The sequence below is a fragment of the Ammospiza caudacuta genome, chromosome 1 (genome assembly GCF_027887145.1).
Source record: "Ammospiza caudacuta isolate bAmmCau1 chromosome 1, bAmmCau1.pri, whole genome shotgun sequence".
In the NCBI taxonomy this organism is placed as follows: Eukaryota; Metazoa; Chordata; class Aves; order Passeriformes; family Passerellidae; genus Ammospiza; species Ammospiza caudacuta.
Genome location: NC_080593.1, coordinates 35920108 through 35939054, shown reverse-complemented (window position 1 = coordinate 35939054; position 18947 = coordinate 35920108). Strand labels below are relative to the sequence as shown.

The 18947-nt window shown below is 36.4% G+C and overlaps 1 protein-coding gene across 1 annotated transcript in view; it reads left to right on the top strand.

Moving 5' to 3' along the window:
* The window catches only part of ANKRD28 (ankyrin repeat domain 28), a 76826-nt gene that overhangs the window by 10007 nt on the left and 47872 nt on the right, over nucleotides 1-18947 (top strand). The window contains exon 3 of the mRNA XM_058821389.1: nucleotides 12031-12109. Coding sequence (XP_058677372.1) covers nucleotides 12031-12109 — 79 coding nt within the window. The remainder of the gene's footprint in view (nucleotides 1-12030; nucleotides 12110-18947) is intronic.

The window sequence follows — 18947 nt, the reverse complement described above, 5'->3', positions numbered from 1 at the left end:
CATTAGTGTAGGATGTTTCTCAAGCATGTCATCTGTAATGATTAATCAGATATCTTAGTTCCTCTGTAGTGTTTTAGAGTGAATCATGTTTTTCAGCCTCAATATAAAGTCTGTCCAAATGGTGTTGAGTTCCTTTTCTGGCTTAGAAATAGATTCAAGATGTTTTAAATACAAATCTGTATAATTAGGCATTTTCCTTCAGAATTGAAAAGTTTAATGGGAGAAATTTGCTAGTCCAGAGAGGAATAAGTTTTATCCTTTGTGTCAATAGCACTGTCTTTAGCCTCTGCAAATGAGATTTTCAGCTGGATCAAGTTATTACTCCTATTAGAGTGCTACAAACAAACCTTGAGCAGAGTTACAGGATAATCTGACCCACATCAGCAAACTGGTACTCAGTAGAGCTGGTACTGTGCCCATGCTGTCTTATGGGCAGTGGCTCTTGAAGAGTTACCATTGCAAAGGGTAGAACTGAGAAGAACACTGTGCTTACATGGCATGCTGCTGCCTTGAACAGGAAATGAGAATGATTCTTTAGAGACTGGAGTATGAGTTAATATTAGTGTGCTACTCAGGCAAACATCTCCTCCTTCTCATCAGGCCTGGTAAGCTTGCCCAGTACTATGCTAATGTGGATTTACTGCTTGCTAAACTGGGCAAACAAGCCTGGATGTCTGCATGGCAGTGCTTTACAGTAGTGGCCAAACACCGAATTTCTTCTGCAGTAATTGGGAATTTGACAGACAGCTTTTGTTTCAGTCACTGTGATTTCTTTAACATTGAAAAATTCTCATTGGTGTAGAGAGCCTTGAATAACTACTTCAAATTTAAAAGTTTGAAGAGTTTTTAAAGTTTCAAGGGTTTTGTGTTTGAGTCTCCTGTATGATTCTTAGTGATAATGATTTGGTAGATCATGTCTAATTTGCCTTTTTACTTTTAGTGATTATTGGTTAAGATTGTAACCTTCAAAGCAGAGTTGAAGTTATGCATTTCTTGCTGCTTTTACAAAACAAGCTAGAGGCAAGGTCTTGAATAGTTGGAGCTTACTGGAGTTATTCCTGGCAGTTGCTGTGCCTGACATGCAAAGAATTGGTATTTTAGAACAGAACATCCCCATTGAAAGAGCAGAGAGGGGAAAAAAGTCCAAAAGTCTTAATATGCATTAGCTTCCAACATAGACACAGCCCTTAAAGATGGCATTGCTGGGAAAAGCAAGATAGGATTTGAATTTACTGATTATTTGTAGCCATTTTCTGGATGAAAGCTCTTTATGCATATGTACCGTCCCTTTGAACAAGACAATTTTCTCCACTATGCAAGTTGTTGAAGGTATCTTATTGTGGAATATCCAATCAGCAAACATAATTTCCTTTGTCCAGTTTGGCCCTTGTACACAAGCTCTGCATGAGGTAGATGCATCTTTTAAAGTCCTTAAATTTTCTTTAATAAACGATGGATATACATCAAAAACAGTGAAAACAAAGTTTCTCATTTGTTTGCTACATGATGTAGGGAGAGCTGTCCCATAAATACCCAAGGAGGAGAACTCTTGTCTATTGTCAGTAGGATCTGAAAAAGCTCATACTGGTGTCAGGTATCAGGATAAAGAAACTGAAGATCTTTTCCAATGAGTTCTTGCTGAAGAGCATGCTCCAAAATTTCAGATACAATGTCTTGATTATGAAGTTTGAGGGGGTATTTTCTCAGGCCTATGATATCAGCCTGTACCCCTCTGTTTCCAAAACCAGTGGAATTCTGTTCTCTTTCCAATCTTTTGAAGTCCTACATTATTATTGTCATCCTTCCTGATCATTAATGTAATTTCTGTTTGAATTTGTGTTAAGTACTAGTTATATACATATGTATATGTGTAATTATGGTAACTTATAAATAAATTACATGATGCTGACTTGATGCCTCAAAGGAGTGCTCATATCTTGCCTTGGTTGTTGCAAGTTTTTCCTATAATGACAGTTATCTTCTAAGCTTTTCCAGTGTCCACTTAGCCTAAGAAATAGTGCACAGAAGATACTTTGATCCTAAGATAACCAGCAGGTTTAGAGGAGTTCTTATCCTCACTGTCAGAGGCTTTGTGTTGGGTTTATTTTGTGATCAGTGTAGGGACTTCTCATTTCCATTGTTGGGTGGAAGTTTTTTTGCTCTCATTTTACTTGTGTTTTTCAGAATAGATTTTTCTTGCCTAACAATTAGCCTTTGGATTAGCATAGATTGTGTTGTATGCTGTTTGGAGTTCAGAATGGTGCAAAGGTCTCTTAAAAGGAGGGCTTTGCATATTCCAACTAGATGACCTTACTTCATGAAGCTTAACACACAGCAGGAAAATGTTTTGGCTTGCTGCAAGAAGAGGTGGTAACATTAAACATACAACCTGAGAAGCACATCTTTCCTGTCAGCAAGACAATGCAGTTAGTGGGACAAATATCTGTTTTCCATCGGTGTTTGTCATTGGAGCACTTGCCTTTGCAGTGAAAAGGGCAGAAACCCCAGCTTTTCTGAACAAAAGTGGCAGTGGCCCGAACGTAATGTGCTGGATTTAAACTGTGCTGGAGATGTGCATACCTTACCTAGTGTGGTGTGTGATCTTTCACTGGAGCATAAACAGAGCCTGGATTGTACTGATTTCACTCTTGGCATATTTTCTTATTTGTGTCCTCAAACATGACAGATGATGACACTGGAAGACGAGGCAGTGCTCCTGTTCCAGCCCACTCTGTGAACACAGCCTGGGTTACATAATGTGCTCCACAGCACTGTACTCTCATTATGGGAAATCTATTGTTTTCTCATGTTGCTGCCTTTTTTTTTTTTTCAGAAATAGTTTCAGAATTATTTATCATTTTTCTTACCAGCAACTCCATTCTGTTTAAAAGCTGGGGTCTTCTTCTGTCATACCTACCAGGTAAATGTTTGCAAATCATATAACTGGCATTTGGGAAGGATAAAGGCAAGGGCAAGTATTTTCAATGATATATTATTGGTTTGGGGAATTTTGTGGGGTTTTTTTTTGGTGGTTGTTGTTGTTGGGGTTTTGTGTGTTTTGTTTTTTTTTTTTTTTTAGTACAGCAGAGTTCTGAATTCGTAGGGGTTAATGGATGAGTACTTTTTAATTTTAGTGAATTTTTTGCTCTCTCACCTCACAGGGTTCTAGAATGCTAACAAATTGTCTTGGCCCTAAAAGTTGCCTTTTTTTTTTTTTTCTTCCTGAGTTAAAGGAAAGTACATCCAACTGCCTCAGCTGCACTGTGAGATCAAGTTGCTCTTACCAAAGGATACAGAATAGCTCTTTATTCATTCTATGTATTGGGCAAGAATTCAGTAACCTATATTAGTGATAAATAGGACCAGTTCTTGATGTTGGAACTTGTCTTTGAAAGGGAGCAGCAGCTTGCAAAACCTGCTTAGTTATTCAGGTCCTTATCCAATATCCAAATGAATGCCTGAGTTTGCTCATAAGAAATCCTGGCCTTTCTAATTCAGCCAGAAACATTTATCTGTTGTGTAAAAATATTGTTGTGTCTACAAAACATGTAAAAATGTAGAAGCTTGTAAAACCCTGGGTTTAGCTTTTCTTTAGCTTGGTCCCTACACAAGTTCTAAAACCTGACCAGAAGAATTATGATAGCAATATTACAAAATCTGTATGGAACATCAAGGTTAAAGGGTATGAGAAGATGAGTATTTCCAAAAAACACTCTGACTCAGTACTTTCAAGAAAGAATAATTGAAGACAAAAGGTTTTGAGCTGAATTACTTGGAAGTAGAAAAATGTAGAGATGTTTAGTTGTTTCAAAATCTGCTTCTTGACATAATTGAAATACTTGACAGCAAGTCAAATAGTCTTCTTGCTGTGGACCTCTTTAGTTGAGACAAATAAAGATGCAATGTCTACCAGAACACCTCAAGCACTCCTGTTCTCATGTGTGAACAAGGAGTACTCAAGTACTGAATCTCACTTTTCAAACATCTTCACCACATCAAAATAACTTGTTGGGGTTTTACTGTATATATTTAAATGAGATTTTTTTACTCTCATGTTCTGAATGAGACATTAGCTGGCTGTAAGATCCAGCAATCATAATCTTAGATGAAGTTTGAAGCTTAATTGCTGTTCCTTGCTCTAAGTGTGACTCACTTTCTTTTGTGTGTCTTTCTGTTGGGGCCGCTCCTGTAAAAGGAACAGGGCTTCAAACAATTACACCTGAATGGTGTTTTGTACCTAATTTTTGTCATGTAAGACAGCATTTGAAGTTAATGAAAGATGCCTGGAATGGTGTTATTTAACAACATGAATTGTTCTGAGCTTTGGGTTCCTTTTTTACCAGTCTTTTTTGGTACTGTAGTATCAACTTACATTTAAAATGTCACTTTGCTGAGTTTCTATGGACATTACAGTTTGAGATTCAATAAAAGTTAAACCAGCAAATTTTCTCCTGTCCTCTTCCTGTCAAGTTTTTCTGCTCTGTGCCAAAGTCAAAGACTGGATTGTCTTTTAGACAAGAGTAGTTTTGGCATCTGATGTTTGCTCACATGACTTGAGCTCTCGATATTTTTTGTACAATTTTTATAAAAGGTATTTTCCAGTGTTATTTTAAAATACTAAAAAGATACAAATGGGCTATCTTATACATATAAAATTATGTTTTTTCTGTGCAAATAATTTTATTATTAAGATTGCTTTTAGTGTTTAGGCATTTTAGAAATGAACCAAACCTTCAATGTGCTTTTTGTTTATAAGTTTTTATATTGTGCGTGAATTGTTTGCAGTGGTTCAGTAAGGATAGATATTTTTATCAGTTTTAGGTTTATTATTTGCCTAGAATCATTAGCTGAATTGGAAGTAAATTATCTTCCAGGGATTTTAGTGCTGTTCTGTGAACTTGAGCCTAAATTCAGTCAGAAAAATTTTTAAAATGCCAAGAGGCATCATGCCAAACAAGGATGTTTCTGGAGCTACCAAGTATGTCTGTACAGCAAAGCCATTCAATGTGAATTCTTTCTTGCCTCCTTCTTGGTGGGGATTCTCATTTTTGTGCATGCAATGTGGAATGGTGTGCAAACAGATAATGTCATTCTGCTCTACTCTAGATAAAGGTAAAACTCAAATGTTTGACTTTTTCCTGTAAAACTTTAAATATAGGAAAGAAATTTGATTGCCTGGGATGTTTCAATAGTCAGAAAAGGAATAAACAGTTGTTTGGTTATGAAATGTATTGTACTTGGTCAGTTGGTCATTGTTTTTATAGACTCTAAAACTCCAATTTGGCATAAATGATACTTTTTTCCCCCTTAGGTTTTTACCATAACAGATAACTTATTGTCCAGGAGAAGGAGGTTTCCAGATCAAGGTTCACTGTGTTGTTAAATTCATTAATTTTTCATGGAGGAAATGTGACTATATCTTGATAGTTTTTATAGCCAGATTTCTTAGCCAATTATGACTGCCATAAGTATTGAAATCAGAATAGATTAGACTTTTTCACTGCTGTTGTTTTTAATGTCACTTTGCATGGGTTTCCCCCATTTTGCTTGTCCTGTTCACCAGGACTCAAGTTAAACTTTTGTCTTGTTTCTGAAAAATGCCCATATGCAAAATCTGACCATTTGCAGTTGCTGGGAGATTTTGATGTTTGGAAAATCAAAATTTGAAGTGGAAAGTTAGTGTCTCCTTTGCAATTATATAGCTAGTAGTAATTTCTTCTAACATGCTACAAGTATGGTGCTTCATGGTTGTTTTGTGGTCAGTGTAGATTCACTCAAAAATATCTTACAATGGGATTTTATTTTTTATTATTGCTCTTTGTGACAATTTAGAAAACTGTAACCCTGTACTCTTGAGGAACACAGGTGTTTAGAATGACTTATGTTCAAGTAAACTCTTGGTTTGACCTAAAATGGTGATCTGGTAACATTTTTCCAGGCTACTTTGTAGTTCTCTTCTGATGTATCTTTTATTTTTTATTGTAACCTACAGCTGCTATCCAGTTTTTTTAAGGCCTCCACAAACTCACAGTGCCACAAATGGTAGTCATGATTAAAACCTTTTGTGCTTTATTCCATGGTGTGCCAGTTTTTATTATTGTTGCTTTACTACTATTATTATCATTGTTACCAGCTAGAAACAAGTAAAGAGCATGCACTGTTAAACTGGTACTGAAAACCTTAGCTAGCAACAACAGTGGGGTTTGGCAGATTATGACTGATGTGACCCTTGTTGCTAAAACCACTTTCTTTCTCCTACAAGATAAGGTCCCTCTCATCAATGGTCACTCTGTGTTAATGAGCAAGAGGGCAAAAATTCCTCCTCTTTTTTTGTGATTTTTTTTGAGTTCTTGATTTGTTCTGCCCTCCTAACAGCTGGCATGAAGAGGACATGTCCTGAAATGTAATGAGTAGTGATAAGGTCTTACTAGTGAAAGTTTAGTACTGGGCTTGCAAAAATGTTTCTTGCAAACGCGGTACAAGTGCTCATACAAATAGGAGCATGAAAATTAGTTCAAGAAATTAATGCAGTCAGTATGCCAAATCTAATAATTTCAACTGAAATGTATCTACTGTCTGGCTTCAAAGGGTACTTTGTGGTTAGCCATGTAATATGTATTGGTTTTGTGGTTACTGTCATAATTTCTTCATATTTTAAGCATGCAGGAGACCATTAGTGTTACATTAGCTTTCTCTATATATTGGACTTGCATCTTAATTTTGAAATATGGGGAGAAAATAGAGGTCTGCTTCCAAAAATTATGTCAAACAAAATTAGTTAGAAATTGGTTGATTTTTGGCAATGCAAAGTTCTGAGGATTGACTAAAAATATAAGAAAAAATCCAAAGAAATAGCAGATGACTTACAGTTAAGGTAGGGTAGAGATACAGTATTAATTTCTCATGTATTTACAAGTTTTGAAAGTTTAGTACTTAATCCTTTTCTTCTAGTTTCAATTCAGTAATTTTCAAATGCTAGCTATGTGTTTCTAAGACACAGTTGGGATTGAACATGCTTCTGAAGAGTTAGTCCTCATTTCTGGAATCAAGTACCTAAAGTAAACTTCTAAGTAGTTTAAAGTTGGAATGTGAAAGCCAAGTATTTACGTGTGTTCTTTTTTTTTTTTTTTTAAATATAGGAACAAAAAAAAAATTAGTTAGACAGCTATTCTACCTGAGGAAATTATTTTTCTAAAAACTGTAGCAAAATTTGTAACTAAAATTTGTTGTTTTAATGATTCCCAAGAGTTGCACCAGGACTTCACACAGTGATACTGGACACTACCAAAGGATTGGAAATACTTTGTAATCATTCCTTAGACATTTTCAGTGAACTTGAGAGTTATACATCATCCTGGTTGAAAAGTCCTGTCTCTCTAAACTAGCTGAATAATACACTTAAGAGTTATATTTAAGCCCAGTTTCATTTAAAAGGAATGTTTGTTAAAGCTACTGCAGGGTATGTTGGAATTGAAACTTGTTCAAGATTTGTGATTGTGTATTTAGAGTTGATTTTTACCAGGAACAGATGGCACTAGAAGCAGACAGATGACAAGTTATACAGCACAAAACACCTATTAAAAGATATTTTGGAACTGTGATCATAAAATAATGAGAGTATATTAAAGTGTCATTGCAGAATTTGGTTTTGAAGAGCAGATAGCTAAAGAGGAGTTTTTATGAAGGGGGAAGTTGCATTCAGGCTATTTCAGAAAATGCTTTAATTCAAAGAATCCAGATCAGTAGATGTTGAACTATTTGAAGGGCAAATTGAAGTTATATTCTAATGTACTCTTGGGAGAGTCATAGATTGGTTATGGCAGTCTTGTTGGATATTCATGGGATAAGAGATTTGCCTCAAAGGCATCTAGCTCCTTAAAACTCACTGTAGTTGTATGTGGCTACTCTAAATCAATTACTGAGATAGAGCCCAAACCAGGAATAAATTGTTTTATCTCAAAGGACACTTACTCAAAGGTTACTTTAAAAAGAGGTAGGTTTGAAACCTGCATCTTTAAATTAGCATAAATTTGTCCTTTGTACAAGTTTTGATCCATAAAATAAGCAATGAAGCAATTAAAGCTTCTGGTTTAGGTCAAAAGAAACAAAAGGTGGCATCACCATTGTTCTAGATTAGAGTTTATGAAGAAGCTCACAGTGTCAATGTCACTTTATTCTAGATTTGGTTTTGGCAGGGTCAAAAGGCCTTCTTCTATGCATTTCTCATATTGCTATTTTATGCAAACTACTGTGTAGATGGAATGCATGGGAAACTCGATAAATGGAATTATTGGGAATGGCAGGATTGTATATTTTTCACATAATGCAAAGGTACATATGGATATGATGCTGGGGCTTTTGTGATGCAGAAGCATCATTCTGAAAACCAATTCCTTAAGATCTGAGCCCTTTTATTGCTTTTTAGTTTAATGACATACTGACCAATATCTGGAGTTAAACTTGAGTTTCCTTTTGGCAATATAATTTTCTTTGTTGTTTCCATGGGAAATAAGTTTTAAAAAGGTAAAAGTTCTCTTTCAACTGTGTAAAACCTGCTTAATACAATCAGTGTGATCTGTGTCCTCACTACCATTACAGCTGATTTAGAGTTGTAATAGTCCAGTTTGTCATGCAGATATTTGAACTGGAAAATGAAGGTGCCACAACACTTGCTTTTCTGTGTTGTAAATGCTGCTGCAACACTGCAATATTTGGAATTAAATAATACCATTAGTATTAGATTTTACATTCTGTGTAACAGTGACTATTATGAACAAAATCCCTTCTCTAATGAAATATTTCTTTTAGTGTCATTTAAATCTATGAAATTAAAGGAAGAATTTTAGGTCCAGTATTTATATTAGTGTTACAACACCAGTGGTGCAACATGTTGCCTTCCAAAGTTCCTTGTTAAGGCTGAAAGCTTTCTTAGTGTTATTTAAAGTAGTCCTTTATATGCAGCAATTTGTATTTGCAGATGAAATTTGTTCATCAAATGATGACTTGCTTGAATAAAATGTAGTTGATTTGTTCAGAAGTATTTTAGTAGCATTTAAAATGCAGAATTCTCTTTAATTTTATTCAGCTTTCATTTACTAAAATTAATTCATTAAATGTAAGTCTTCAGATGGAGCAAAATGAGAATTTTCCTGTAGTGGAAGTAAACAATTTCATCGTGAGAGATTGCTGAATGCAGCATTTCTGCTTTTTTTTTTTTGACAGGTTCTGAAAACCAGGTTTTTAAATACTAAACAAAAAACCTTTTTCACAGAGACATTACATTTTTTAAAAAGTGTTTGGAAGCATCAGAAGAATGCCAGCTGTGAAACTAGAGAGGAAGGAAAGGCCAGTTTCTGTCAAAGCACCCTCAGCCTGTGGAATATTTTTGGTCGGTAGATACCCTGGGGCTTGGGATTGTTGAAATTCCGATCTCTGGAGCTGACCCAGAAAGGGACAAGCCCTGAGTGTCCCAGCAGTGCTGCCCTGGTGCTGCAGAGAGCAGGGACATGTCCAACCTCCTGCCTAGATGTGCTCCCAGTTTGTGCTCCCTGCTGCAGAACTGGGAGCTGGGCTTTGAGTGTTTGCAGTCTGTCAGCTTAAGAGTGGCAAAACTGAAATACTTGCATGGCTGGAAACTCACAGCTTGGAGAGGTGGAGTGGAAATGTTGCTTGTGTTTAAGCTGCTTTTATGTTTGTGTCTTGGTGATTACAGGATGGGTTTTCACTAATAGAGCTTGGATTTTTTTGGGAAGTATGTCTGAAATTAATCAGAAGTTTGGACCATGGATGCTTTGGGAAAATCTATTTGTGGCTTGGTGATGAGTGTAGTTGTAGAAAAACCCCTCCCTTCTGTCCACTGTTTTATTGGAAGATTTCTGATTCATTCTGTCACATTGATTACTGGTATGACTTCTGTCACTGAGATGCTAAAAAACCACAAAAGAAAACAAAGTCACCAAGAACACAAGTGTGATGTACATTTTTATAGTAATGAGTTTTGCCCACTGAGTGGGGAATGCAGTTTTTCTTATGTTCCTGTGTAAATGCTCTCTCTACAGAAAAATGTGCTCATGGCCCATCTTATTTTCTCTAACTCTATGATGAAATTGCAGACAGAATACTATCATACTCATTCTTATGTGTTCCCTAATCTCTAGTTTATAGACTTTTTTGCATTATCAAAAAAGCATCAGTGCCAGCTATCTATAGGAGCTCTGTTTTCCATACTGAAGGAATAAAAACAGATTTTCATTGCTGGCTGGTCTTTACTGTCTTTCAGCTGGGGAAACAAGTTTAAAATTTGTATTGCTTTTCTTTTTTCTTCATTCTTCTGGTATTTTTCCTTTCCTTTTTTCTTGTTTGTTTTTGGTTTTGGGGGGAGGAGTGTTTGTTTTGGGTTTTTTGTTTGCATTTTTTGTTTTGTTTGTCTTATCTGTTTGGTTGTTTTTTTGGGGAGGGCAGTGTTTGGTTTTTCTCCTTTTTTAAAGGTTTTTTTTTTTCAAGATATCAAGTCCTTAGTGCCAGGGGCCTATCTTTTTTTATCCTAGATGTGTAAGCTGCATTTGAGACATCCTGGCAAGAAATTGGTGAGGTATATGTGGTGTTAGTGATAAGTGTAGCATTGATTCCTTAGGGTGCATCAGTGTCAGGTTTGCACTGCTCAGTTTGGAATTTCTTGCATGTAATTCAGATATTGTGTTAGGAAACATTGCTAATATGGTGAACTGTGTAGCTTTAACTTTTTCTGAGCAGGGACTAGGCAGGGAGTGGGTTCTCTGGGGCAAGGGGTTGTGTGTGGTGATGTTTTTGTAGAGGGGGTGGTTTGAATGCTCTGAATTCTGAAGTTGCCTTTTATGTTTCAGAAGAACTTCTTGGGTCTCAGCTCCAGTTTTGCTCTAAGATCTTTCCTGCCATGAACTCTAATTTTATTCTTACATGGTGCTAGCTGTCAAGTCAGGGTTCACTAAATAAGGTTATTCTAGCAAGGGAGAAGATTGCTTTTCACAATAAAATATCAATAGAAAATGTGTGTTAATTTTATGATAGTCGTGACACAACAGTAGAATTAATAGAAATGCCTTGCCACTTAAAATTTCTTGCTGAATATTATCCTGATCCCTCAACCCCAGTGTATGTGAAACTCTACTAAAAAGATCTAAGCAGAGCTTAGGGCAGAACCAGGATGCTGACTGATTATCTGTCTCTTTTCTGATTTCTCACCAGCCTTCCCTCAGAGAGCAAACTGGTTGGTTCTTGTTCATTTTTATCACTCACTGTGATGTGATCTTATTTTTCTGATTAAGCTATAAACTGGTGCAGGGAAATTAGCACTGATCCTGAAAGAGTTACAAGATATTTTGTGTTTATCTTTCAAAAGAGGAACTTCATTGTTATATATTGTGCATGAATGAATAATATGTCTTACTGGTACCTTCAGAAGGACCTTAATCAGCTTGAACTAATTAAAAGTACTGGGTGTTACTTGCAGAGTGGGTTTTTTGCAAAACAAATTTCACCTCTGTCTTCTCTTTACTTATTAATAGTAATTGAAACAGTTGAAATTGGATTCCACTATTTTTGCCGTTAAACACTGTAGCTTCTTTTCTATTTTCTATTAAAATAGTAACTTCTGAAATTGCTTTAAACTTCACAAAGAAAATGCTTCTCACTAATTGTTGCATATGACATTAAGGGACTGGTTTTAACTGTGTGGGACAGACTTGAGTTCATGTCTCTGGAGACAAGTGACTGGTGGTGTAGAACTGGTGGGTTAATCTGAAGATGTGATGAGCATCCTGTGTGTGTCAGGAAAAAGTGGTTGGCTATGTGGGTGTTAAGAGCTCCTTAGGGAGAAGCATGCTTGTCTTAGTAAGTTTGACTGATGTCTTTAGAGTAATCATATTTTTTTAAATATATAATGTACAGTATTTGAAAGATTAACTTTTATGCAGTGTTTTTTCATAACATACAAAATGCTAAACCATACTTTTGTATTTTAAATAAAACCTTTTTTCCCCCCTCTTACCACAGGATAATGAGAAAAGGACCCCTTTACATGCTGCTGCCTATCTCGGAGATGCAGAAATTATTGAACTACTTATTTTATCTGGTATGTTCTATTCCTGTTAATGGAAAACAAATAACTCTATGCACATCCAAGGAAGTATTTGTGTACATCTTAGTCTGTGTAGTTTTTATTGAGATATTTAATGTACTAGAAATTAGAAATGCTTGTACAGAAATTTTAGTTTCCAGATTTACTAGTGTTGCAATACTGTGTATTTCTGTAATTCTGCTCTAAATTATTTCTTTGTAGAAAGCTTTCTCAGTTATAGCTATTTTTATTTGTAGCTTGATCAGCTTTCAATAGTTCAACACTATTTTAAAGAAGTAATAGTGTATATGGTACAGGTGGGTGTTAGCAGTATTTCTTTCATTCTGAAATGCCCCTCAGAAAAGCAATTACATTTGAGCTTAAAGGTGCCATCCAGAGTTGGTTGTATTAAGTATCTTTGCCTGTTGGCTTGAATGCACAGAATATAATTAGAACCAGCTGAAAATGCTATAAAATATCTTTTTTTTCCTATTTATTTGTACTAATAAAAATTCCAAGTTCTGCAAAACAGTATACTTTGGGTTGTGGGTTTGGTTTTGTTGTTTTTTTAAGGGTAGAGAGCCAAGAAACTAAACCAAAAACCTGAAGAACATCATGACAGAAGGTCTTTGATCTTGGAGAGACCTACCCATTAAGTAGCTTGAGGCTGAGTTCATAATACAGAGCTTCAAGCTTACATAGAAAGATGAAAACTTGTAGCAGTGCCACAGAACTACTTTAATCTTCAGTCTGCTTAATTGCAGGCCTTACCTGTGCAAAGCTGGCTATGTCTGCTGCCACCACCCCCCATCAACCCCTTTTACAAATCCTGCTTGAAGGAAATACCACTTTTAGCGTTACAGGAGTCGCTTCCAGACCTTCAACTGAATTTGCTGGGCATAATTTAATTTGTTATAATTTTAGTATTATGTAACATTGTTGTTATATATATTACTTGTACTCTCTCTATATAAGTATATATACATATCATAAATATACATTATGTCATATTAATTAATATATCTATTGTATGGACATACTCTACAGTGACATTTTGTCCAGAAAAGTTCACTTTTGAAAAGGTGCAAGGTTTAAAAATCTAAAGAGGTGCTATTTTTCCCTATCAAGACGGAAGGCAAGTTCTTGAAAATACATAGTGACCCCTTTAATCAACTAACAATGTTACAAATTTTGCAAAGTTGTAGTCAGCTACTTCTGAGAGGGAATCATCTGTCTGGTTTAGATGAACATAGTCCATTTACCAGATCAGTGATAGAGCAAAATATCCCTTTCTTGGGTGAAAGGCTTATGGATGGAGGGGAATTCTAGTTCAGATGGGAATGACACTAGATCCTGGCTGGGAGGGAGTGGAAGGAGAAGAAATATTAGTCCTGCTATTTGGGCATGTAGCCTGGGGTTAAGCATAAGGGAAACCAACAATGGAGAACAAAGAAGGGAGGTAAGAATTAGAACTGTACAAGTAGTGCAAAGCTGAGCAGCTGCATGAAGGAGAGGTTGTAGGTGCTGCAGTGTCTGCAGATTGTTCAGGGAGGATGTGAGACATTGATATGTCCCAGATAACATTTATTTAATGAAAATCAAGATTGGCTTACAACAAAACAATGCATTAGATAGTTGCAAATCAAAAGCTCTGAAAGCTGTGGCGATGTCAGTCCAACCTTGGTGTGCTCATGTGCTGTGCTGTGGGCTGCAGTTCCATGCTGTGCCTTGCTGGAAGGGCACAGCCTCCTGAAAGTCCCAGGAGAGGCTGCACTGAGAGTGAACTGGGCTGGTGCAGTGAGGGGTGCACAGGTAGGTGTGAGCTGTTGTGAGTGAAGAGAGGCATCAGTTGCAGGGGGGAAGTGACGTCTGAGTGCTCAGGCTCTTCAGTTTGCAAGGCTGTGCTGTACTCAGGCACATATCTGTATATTACTTGCCTGCAAGCAGCAGTTTTAGGCAAGCCTCTTAAATATTTAAAAAGTATTCACCAATTTAGTCTTCCTCATTTCTGAATGCTGGATTTGAAATCTTTGTGGTTGGTGAAGTATCAGCACTCAGCAGTATCAGAAGTGCTGAGGCAGCTGCTTCTCAGAGAAATCAGGTCTAAATGTATCAAAATGCACAAGCTTTGATTTGTCTTTTAGCTCTCTTAATTGAAAGGTGGGGAACAGAGGTTAAGTGTATTTATCCTCTCCATTTCATAAAGATAAGGAAAATTCATCTGTTATGTTTCAGCTGGAAATTAAATCTCTCCTTGGAGGCAGATATATAATGTTACACTTTGTCATAATAGAAGAGCATTAGGGAGCAAATAAAGAACATCTGTTAATGCAGCAAGGCTTGAAAACTGTTAGTTGTGTTGCAAGACCTCTTTTTTAAAATTGAGGAGAGTGGTTTGTTGAATAAATAGCATTTCTGTGCTACCATCTCCTCTGTGCAGTAAATTCACATGCAAAAATTGGGTTATGTGACTTTAACTGATCTATTGTAACTTATCTGTGCAAGGGATTAAATAAAGTGTAGACTACTTTCATCCTAATAGTTCTCACCTTGTGAAAGCTTGTCTTTGCAACTTTTAATGTCCTCTAACACAGCTTTGCTGGAATGTTACTAGGAGCCACTTTACAGTTTTCCTGCTGTGCAAACTACTCTACAAAGACTGTTTGCTTTGATGTTTTATTCTTTCTTCTAACTAAGAAGACCTCAAAATTACTGAAGTCAGTATTAATCTTCCCACTATTCGGTGGCTCATACTTGATTCTTTCTTATTATTCTCTATTCTTAAAGTGTTATTATAGAGTACTTACACATAAGTTTTTTAATTTGATTGGGATGTCTTTTTCATCCTGCTCCAGGGGATCCACATTGCTTTTAAATATGTATTGTGGATCACATATTGCAGTCACAATGTCTTTATATTACTTTGCTACAGACCTAAGTAACCCATATTGCACGTCCTGAAAATATAACTGATCCAACCTTTTACAGACTTTTTTTGGAGTAAATTTTCAGTCTCAAGAGCATTATTACTTAGTTGTTGAATTCTTGAGATATTTTTCTACTCAATTTAAAGATTACTCTGTGACCTTTCCTGTTATCTTTCAGCTGGACAAGGAATCTGAAGGTGATGCTTTGTGTACAGGCTCCAAACATCAAAGAAAATTGCTTTACTGACTCCATTTTTGGCCTGGACGTTAAATTGCCTTTGGTTTTTTTGAGACACTGAACATTAATAAACTTGTTCCCTGAGGATGTGAATGTCTTAACAACAGTTTTTCATACCACTGTGGTTTGTGGAAGTTTAAGATTTCAAATAATTTCTCACTTTTGGATTGTAGCTAGATAAGCAATTAGCATTCCCAGATTTGTTGTGTAGGGAGGTGACCAAGAGGAGGCATGAAGATTATTTGTAGTATCCAGAAGGATAGAAGTTTATATTTTAGTCACTTGAGAATCATAATTTTAGAAGCATTTTCCTTTTTGTATTACTCTGGGAAGAGTAGTAGCGCTCCTCACAGTTGTATTTTTATGACCTGTGTACAGCTCTGCATCCTGGTACACAAATACACCTGTCTACTTGGCATAATTGCACTGACTTTAAGACTGTAAATTATGGCAAACTACTAAAAAGTAGAAAAGTACAGTAGTTCAGTCTTAATTAACTGAATATCCAGCTTTTTGTTCTTTCCAAGAAGTCCTGATTTAAAAAATCAAACCCTTCTTTAAGTCTGGCATGTCAACTGTTCTGGACAGGCTTCTTGCTTTATAAAAAAATCATTCTTTCTAGCTGTCCTATGATTTTTAATCATCAGAGTCTACTGTGCCAGGAAGTGTCATGTGAAAAGCAGAACAAATTAGTGTGATCAACCAATGTATTCTTTTGATTACTAACTTTTTCCATTTATTTTCTAAAAATACCACAGAGACGATTATTGCTTTCACTGAAATCAATGTAATTCACAAAAATCAACATTTGAATTGTCTGTTATGTTCTTCTGAATGGATTTAGTTGCTATATTGCATTGATACTTAAATACTAGCACAACACATTGCTGTTTGCTTAACCCAACATTTTGTCTGCATGAAGCTCAGTGTTATGTGAGTGTGGTCAAACTCAATCTCATTAAGGTTTGGCAGCCCACGAGTTTTTGTTTCCTCTGGGTCAGGTGGAAAATGTAAGAACCGTGCTGATGCTGGAAAACTGCCACTGTAGTCATAACAGGTTTTGGAAGATAGTAAAGACCCTTCAGTGTCACAGCACTCTACTACCTCTGTTTCTTTCATCTAATTACAAATCTCTGCGAGTGTGAGAAATCCATGCCCTGACAGTCACATGGCTCAGCTGCTGGAAGGCTCTTGCTGCCTCAGTCCCAGCAGAGTGAAGCTCCCTTTGTTGGGATTGCAGATGTACCCACAGGCTGGGGCTGTTTCACAGGGGCCCCTTTGACACTGACTGTATCTTTCAGCCGCTTCCTCTTCCTTTCACAGCGTTGTTGGCCGATGTTTTTCTTTTCCAAGCTGCCCTAACTTCCCCCTGGCAGCAGTAAAAGTCAGTTGCTGTGAAGAAAGTAGCTCTGATGTTCTTTGAGAGAAAAAAGTTAAGCTGACTCAGGAAAAGATAGAACTGTCAGTAGCTTGAGTCAGAGAACCTCATGTTGCTCACTGAAGCTCAAGGGGGGAGTGGCTGAGATGTGTCAGAAACTGAAATTCTGAAAGGAAATTGGCTTATATTGACAAATCAGTAAAGTCCTTGAAGGGTGGCTTTGACTTGATTCTTGTTTTCCTCCCTTTTCTGGCTAGTGTGTCTCCATGAGTATTTGTTTTGTGGGGTTGTTTTGGGGTTTGGAATTTTTTTTTTTTGTTGGTTTCTTAAGGAACAAAAATTAAAACTGTTCTTGAAGGCTTATTCTCTCTGGACAAAAGATTCCAGACCTGTTCCTCTTGGATTTTTTCACTATTCTATAGATCTTCTGCTATGCATTTAGCTTTTAAATAGCAAGAAGCTTTCTCTCCATAAGGTCATTATTTTTGCAGGAATGATTTTCCAAGTTTTCAATAGGAAATTACACTCCATTTCTATTATTGATTATTCCAATTCCTCTCTCAAATCTTATACTTTAAAAACTTCTTTATGTCCTCCTGACTGTTTGCATATTTTTCTGTGTAAGGAAAAGTTTTCATCTCTATCTGTTTATTCCTCAGTATGGTCTGAGAATTTCTGCTTGCCAGTTTAAGTGCTTCCAAGGTCATTGTCTCTAGACAAAAAAGTGGATCATTCAAAAGGAAGAATTTCTGAACCTATTACTTGCTATTAGGAAAATAATTAAAGAGAATCTAATTACAGTAGGACAAGTGGTTACTTTCAGTGATTTATACCTGAGATCTTCCTAATTTCTCCAAAGATAATATCTAAAATTATTTCAATATACTAGTTTCTAAGTCAAGGTTTGTTACTGTCTTAAATGCACCCATAAAGATCTTTTACTCCTAAATAGACATTTCAGAGCTTCAAATACCAAACATTGGTGTCTGTCAAACATTGCATAACTGAATGAAAACACTTTTGCTTTCTTTGCTTATGTTATGATATTGCTCAGTCACTAGCACATCTTGTACAATAACAAAGGAAAATACCATCCTTGAGAGTCTAAAAATACAGACTGCAAACAAAACAGTGGAAGGCAATTGAGTACTTAAGTCAGTACTGTGAACAAAGATGAAAATGTCTTGTCAGTTCTGTTGTATTTCTTAATCTATTTCCAACTAGTGACGCATAAGTAATTCAGCCACTGCATTCATTAGTCTTCTGAGGACATTTCCAAATAGGAAGAGTTCTGGTGCAGAGGAGCTGTGGAGGAGTGTCACAGCCAGAGTTTTTGTGAGAGGAACACAGAGGTGGTGTGAGACAGGGCAGTGTGAGAGTTGTGTGGCAGTTTATGGGTGAAGGAAGAGATGCGTGGTTGTTCCTTGCAGCATTTCCTGCCCAGTCTCTGTCTTTGTAAGAGATGGTTGAGATACTAGATCTTACTGGAATGTAAGAAGTATGCAGAAAAATATGGACAGGAATTGGTGGCTAATAGCACATTTAAATGTGCAATTTCCACATGTGGGCTGGTAGAAATAAACTCTCCAGGATCATTCTGTAAATCAGTGCACGTATTCAATTAGAAGATTTGTCTCTTGAAACATAAATTTGCTAGAAGTAAGCATCACAAAGCTTTTTAGTACCCTCTGTACTTTATTTATTAAGTAAAATGTGTCTTTCTAATTGTCAGTCTTGCAAATACAACTTGGCAAGATGAGATGTAACGTTCAGGGACTAGGAAGAAAATTATGTAATACTTCTCTCTCATTACCACCCCACCTTTTGCAGAGAAAAAGTACTTTAATATTTGCCTAGATGTGTAAAGTTACTGGGCTGTACTAGCAAAATAAGTGGTGAAATGGGTGATTTTCTTTTAATGTTTAATGTTTTGGCTTAGTGCACCAACATGGAGCAATAATTCACTTCATTTGGAAGGTGCTGTTTTAGGGGAGGATCATTCACGTGATTGGTTCTTAAGTCCTATTTGTGTTCCAGCATTGAGATTGCTCTGACAAGCACCCTTATCCTTTTCCTGCAAACTCTGTGGCATTAAAAGAGTTGAAATTTTATAGTAAACAAATCAGAAGTTCTAATAAACATATCAAGACCAGGCCCTTGAAGTGTGTGAGATCCAAGGGACAGAGGCAGAGGCGGGGAGAACAGCAGTTTCTTAGGGTTGTTTTTTGTTTTGTTTTTTTGGTTTTCCATAGAGGGAATTAAGATACACTGTCCTGTGCTTTGAAACAGCAAACTGCTCATAGCTGGCAT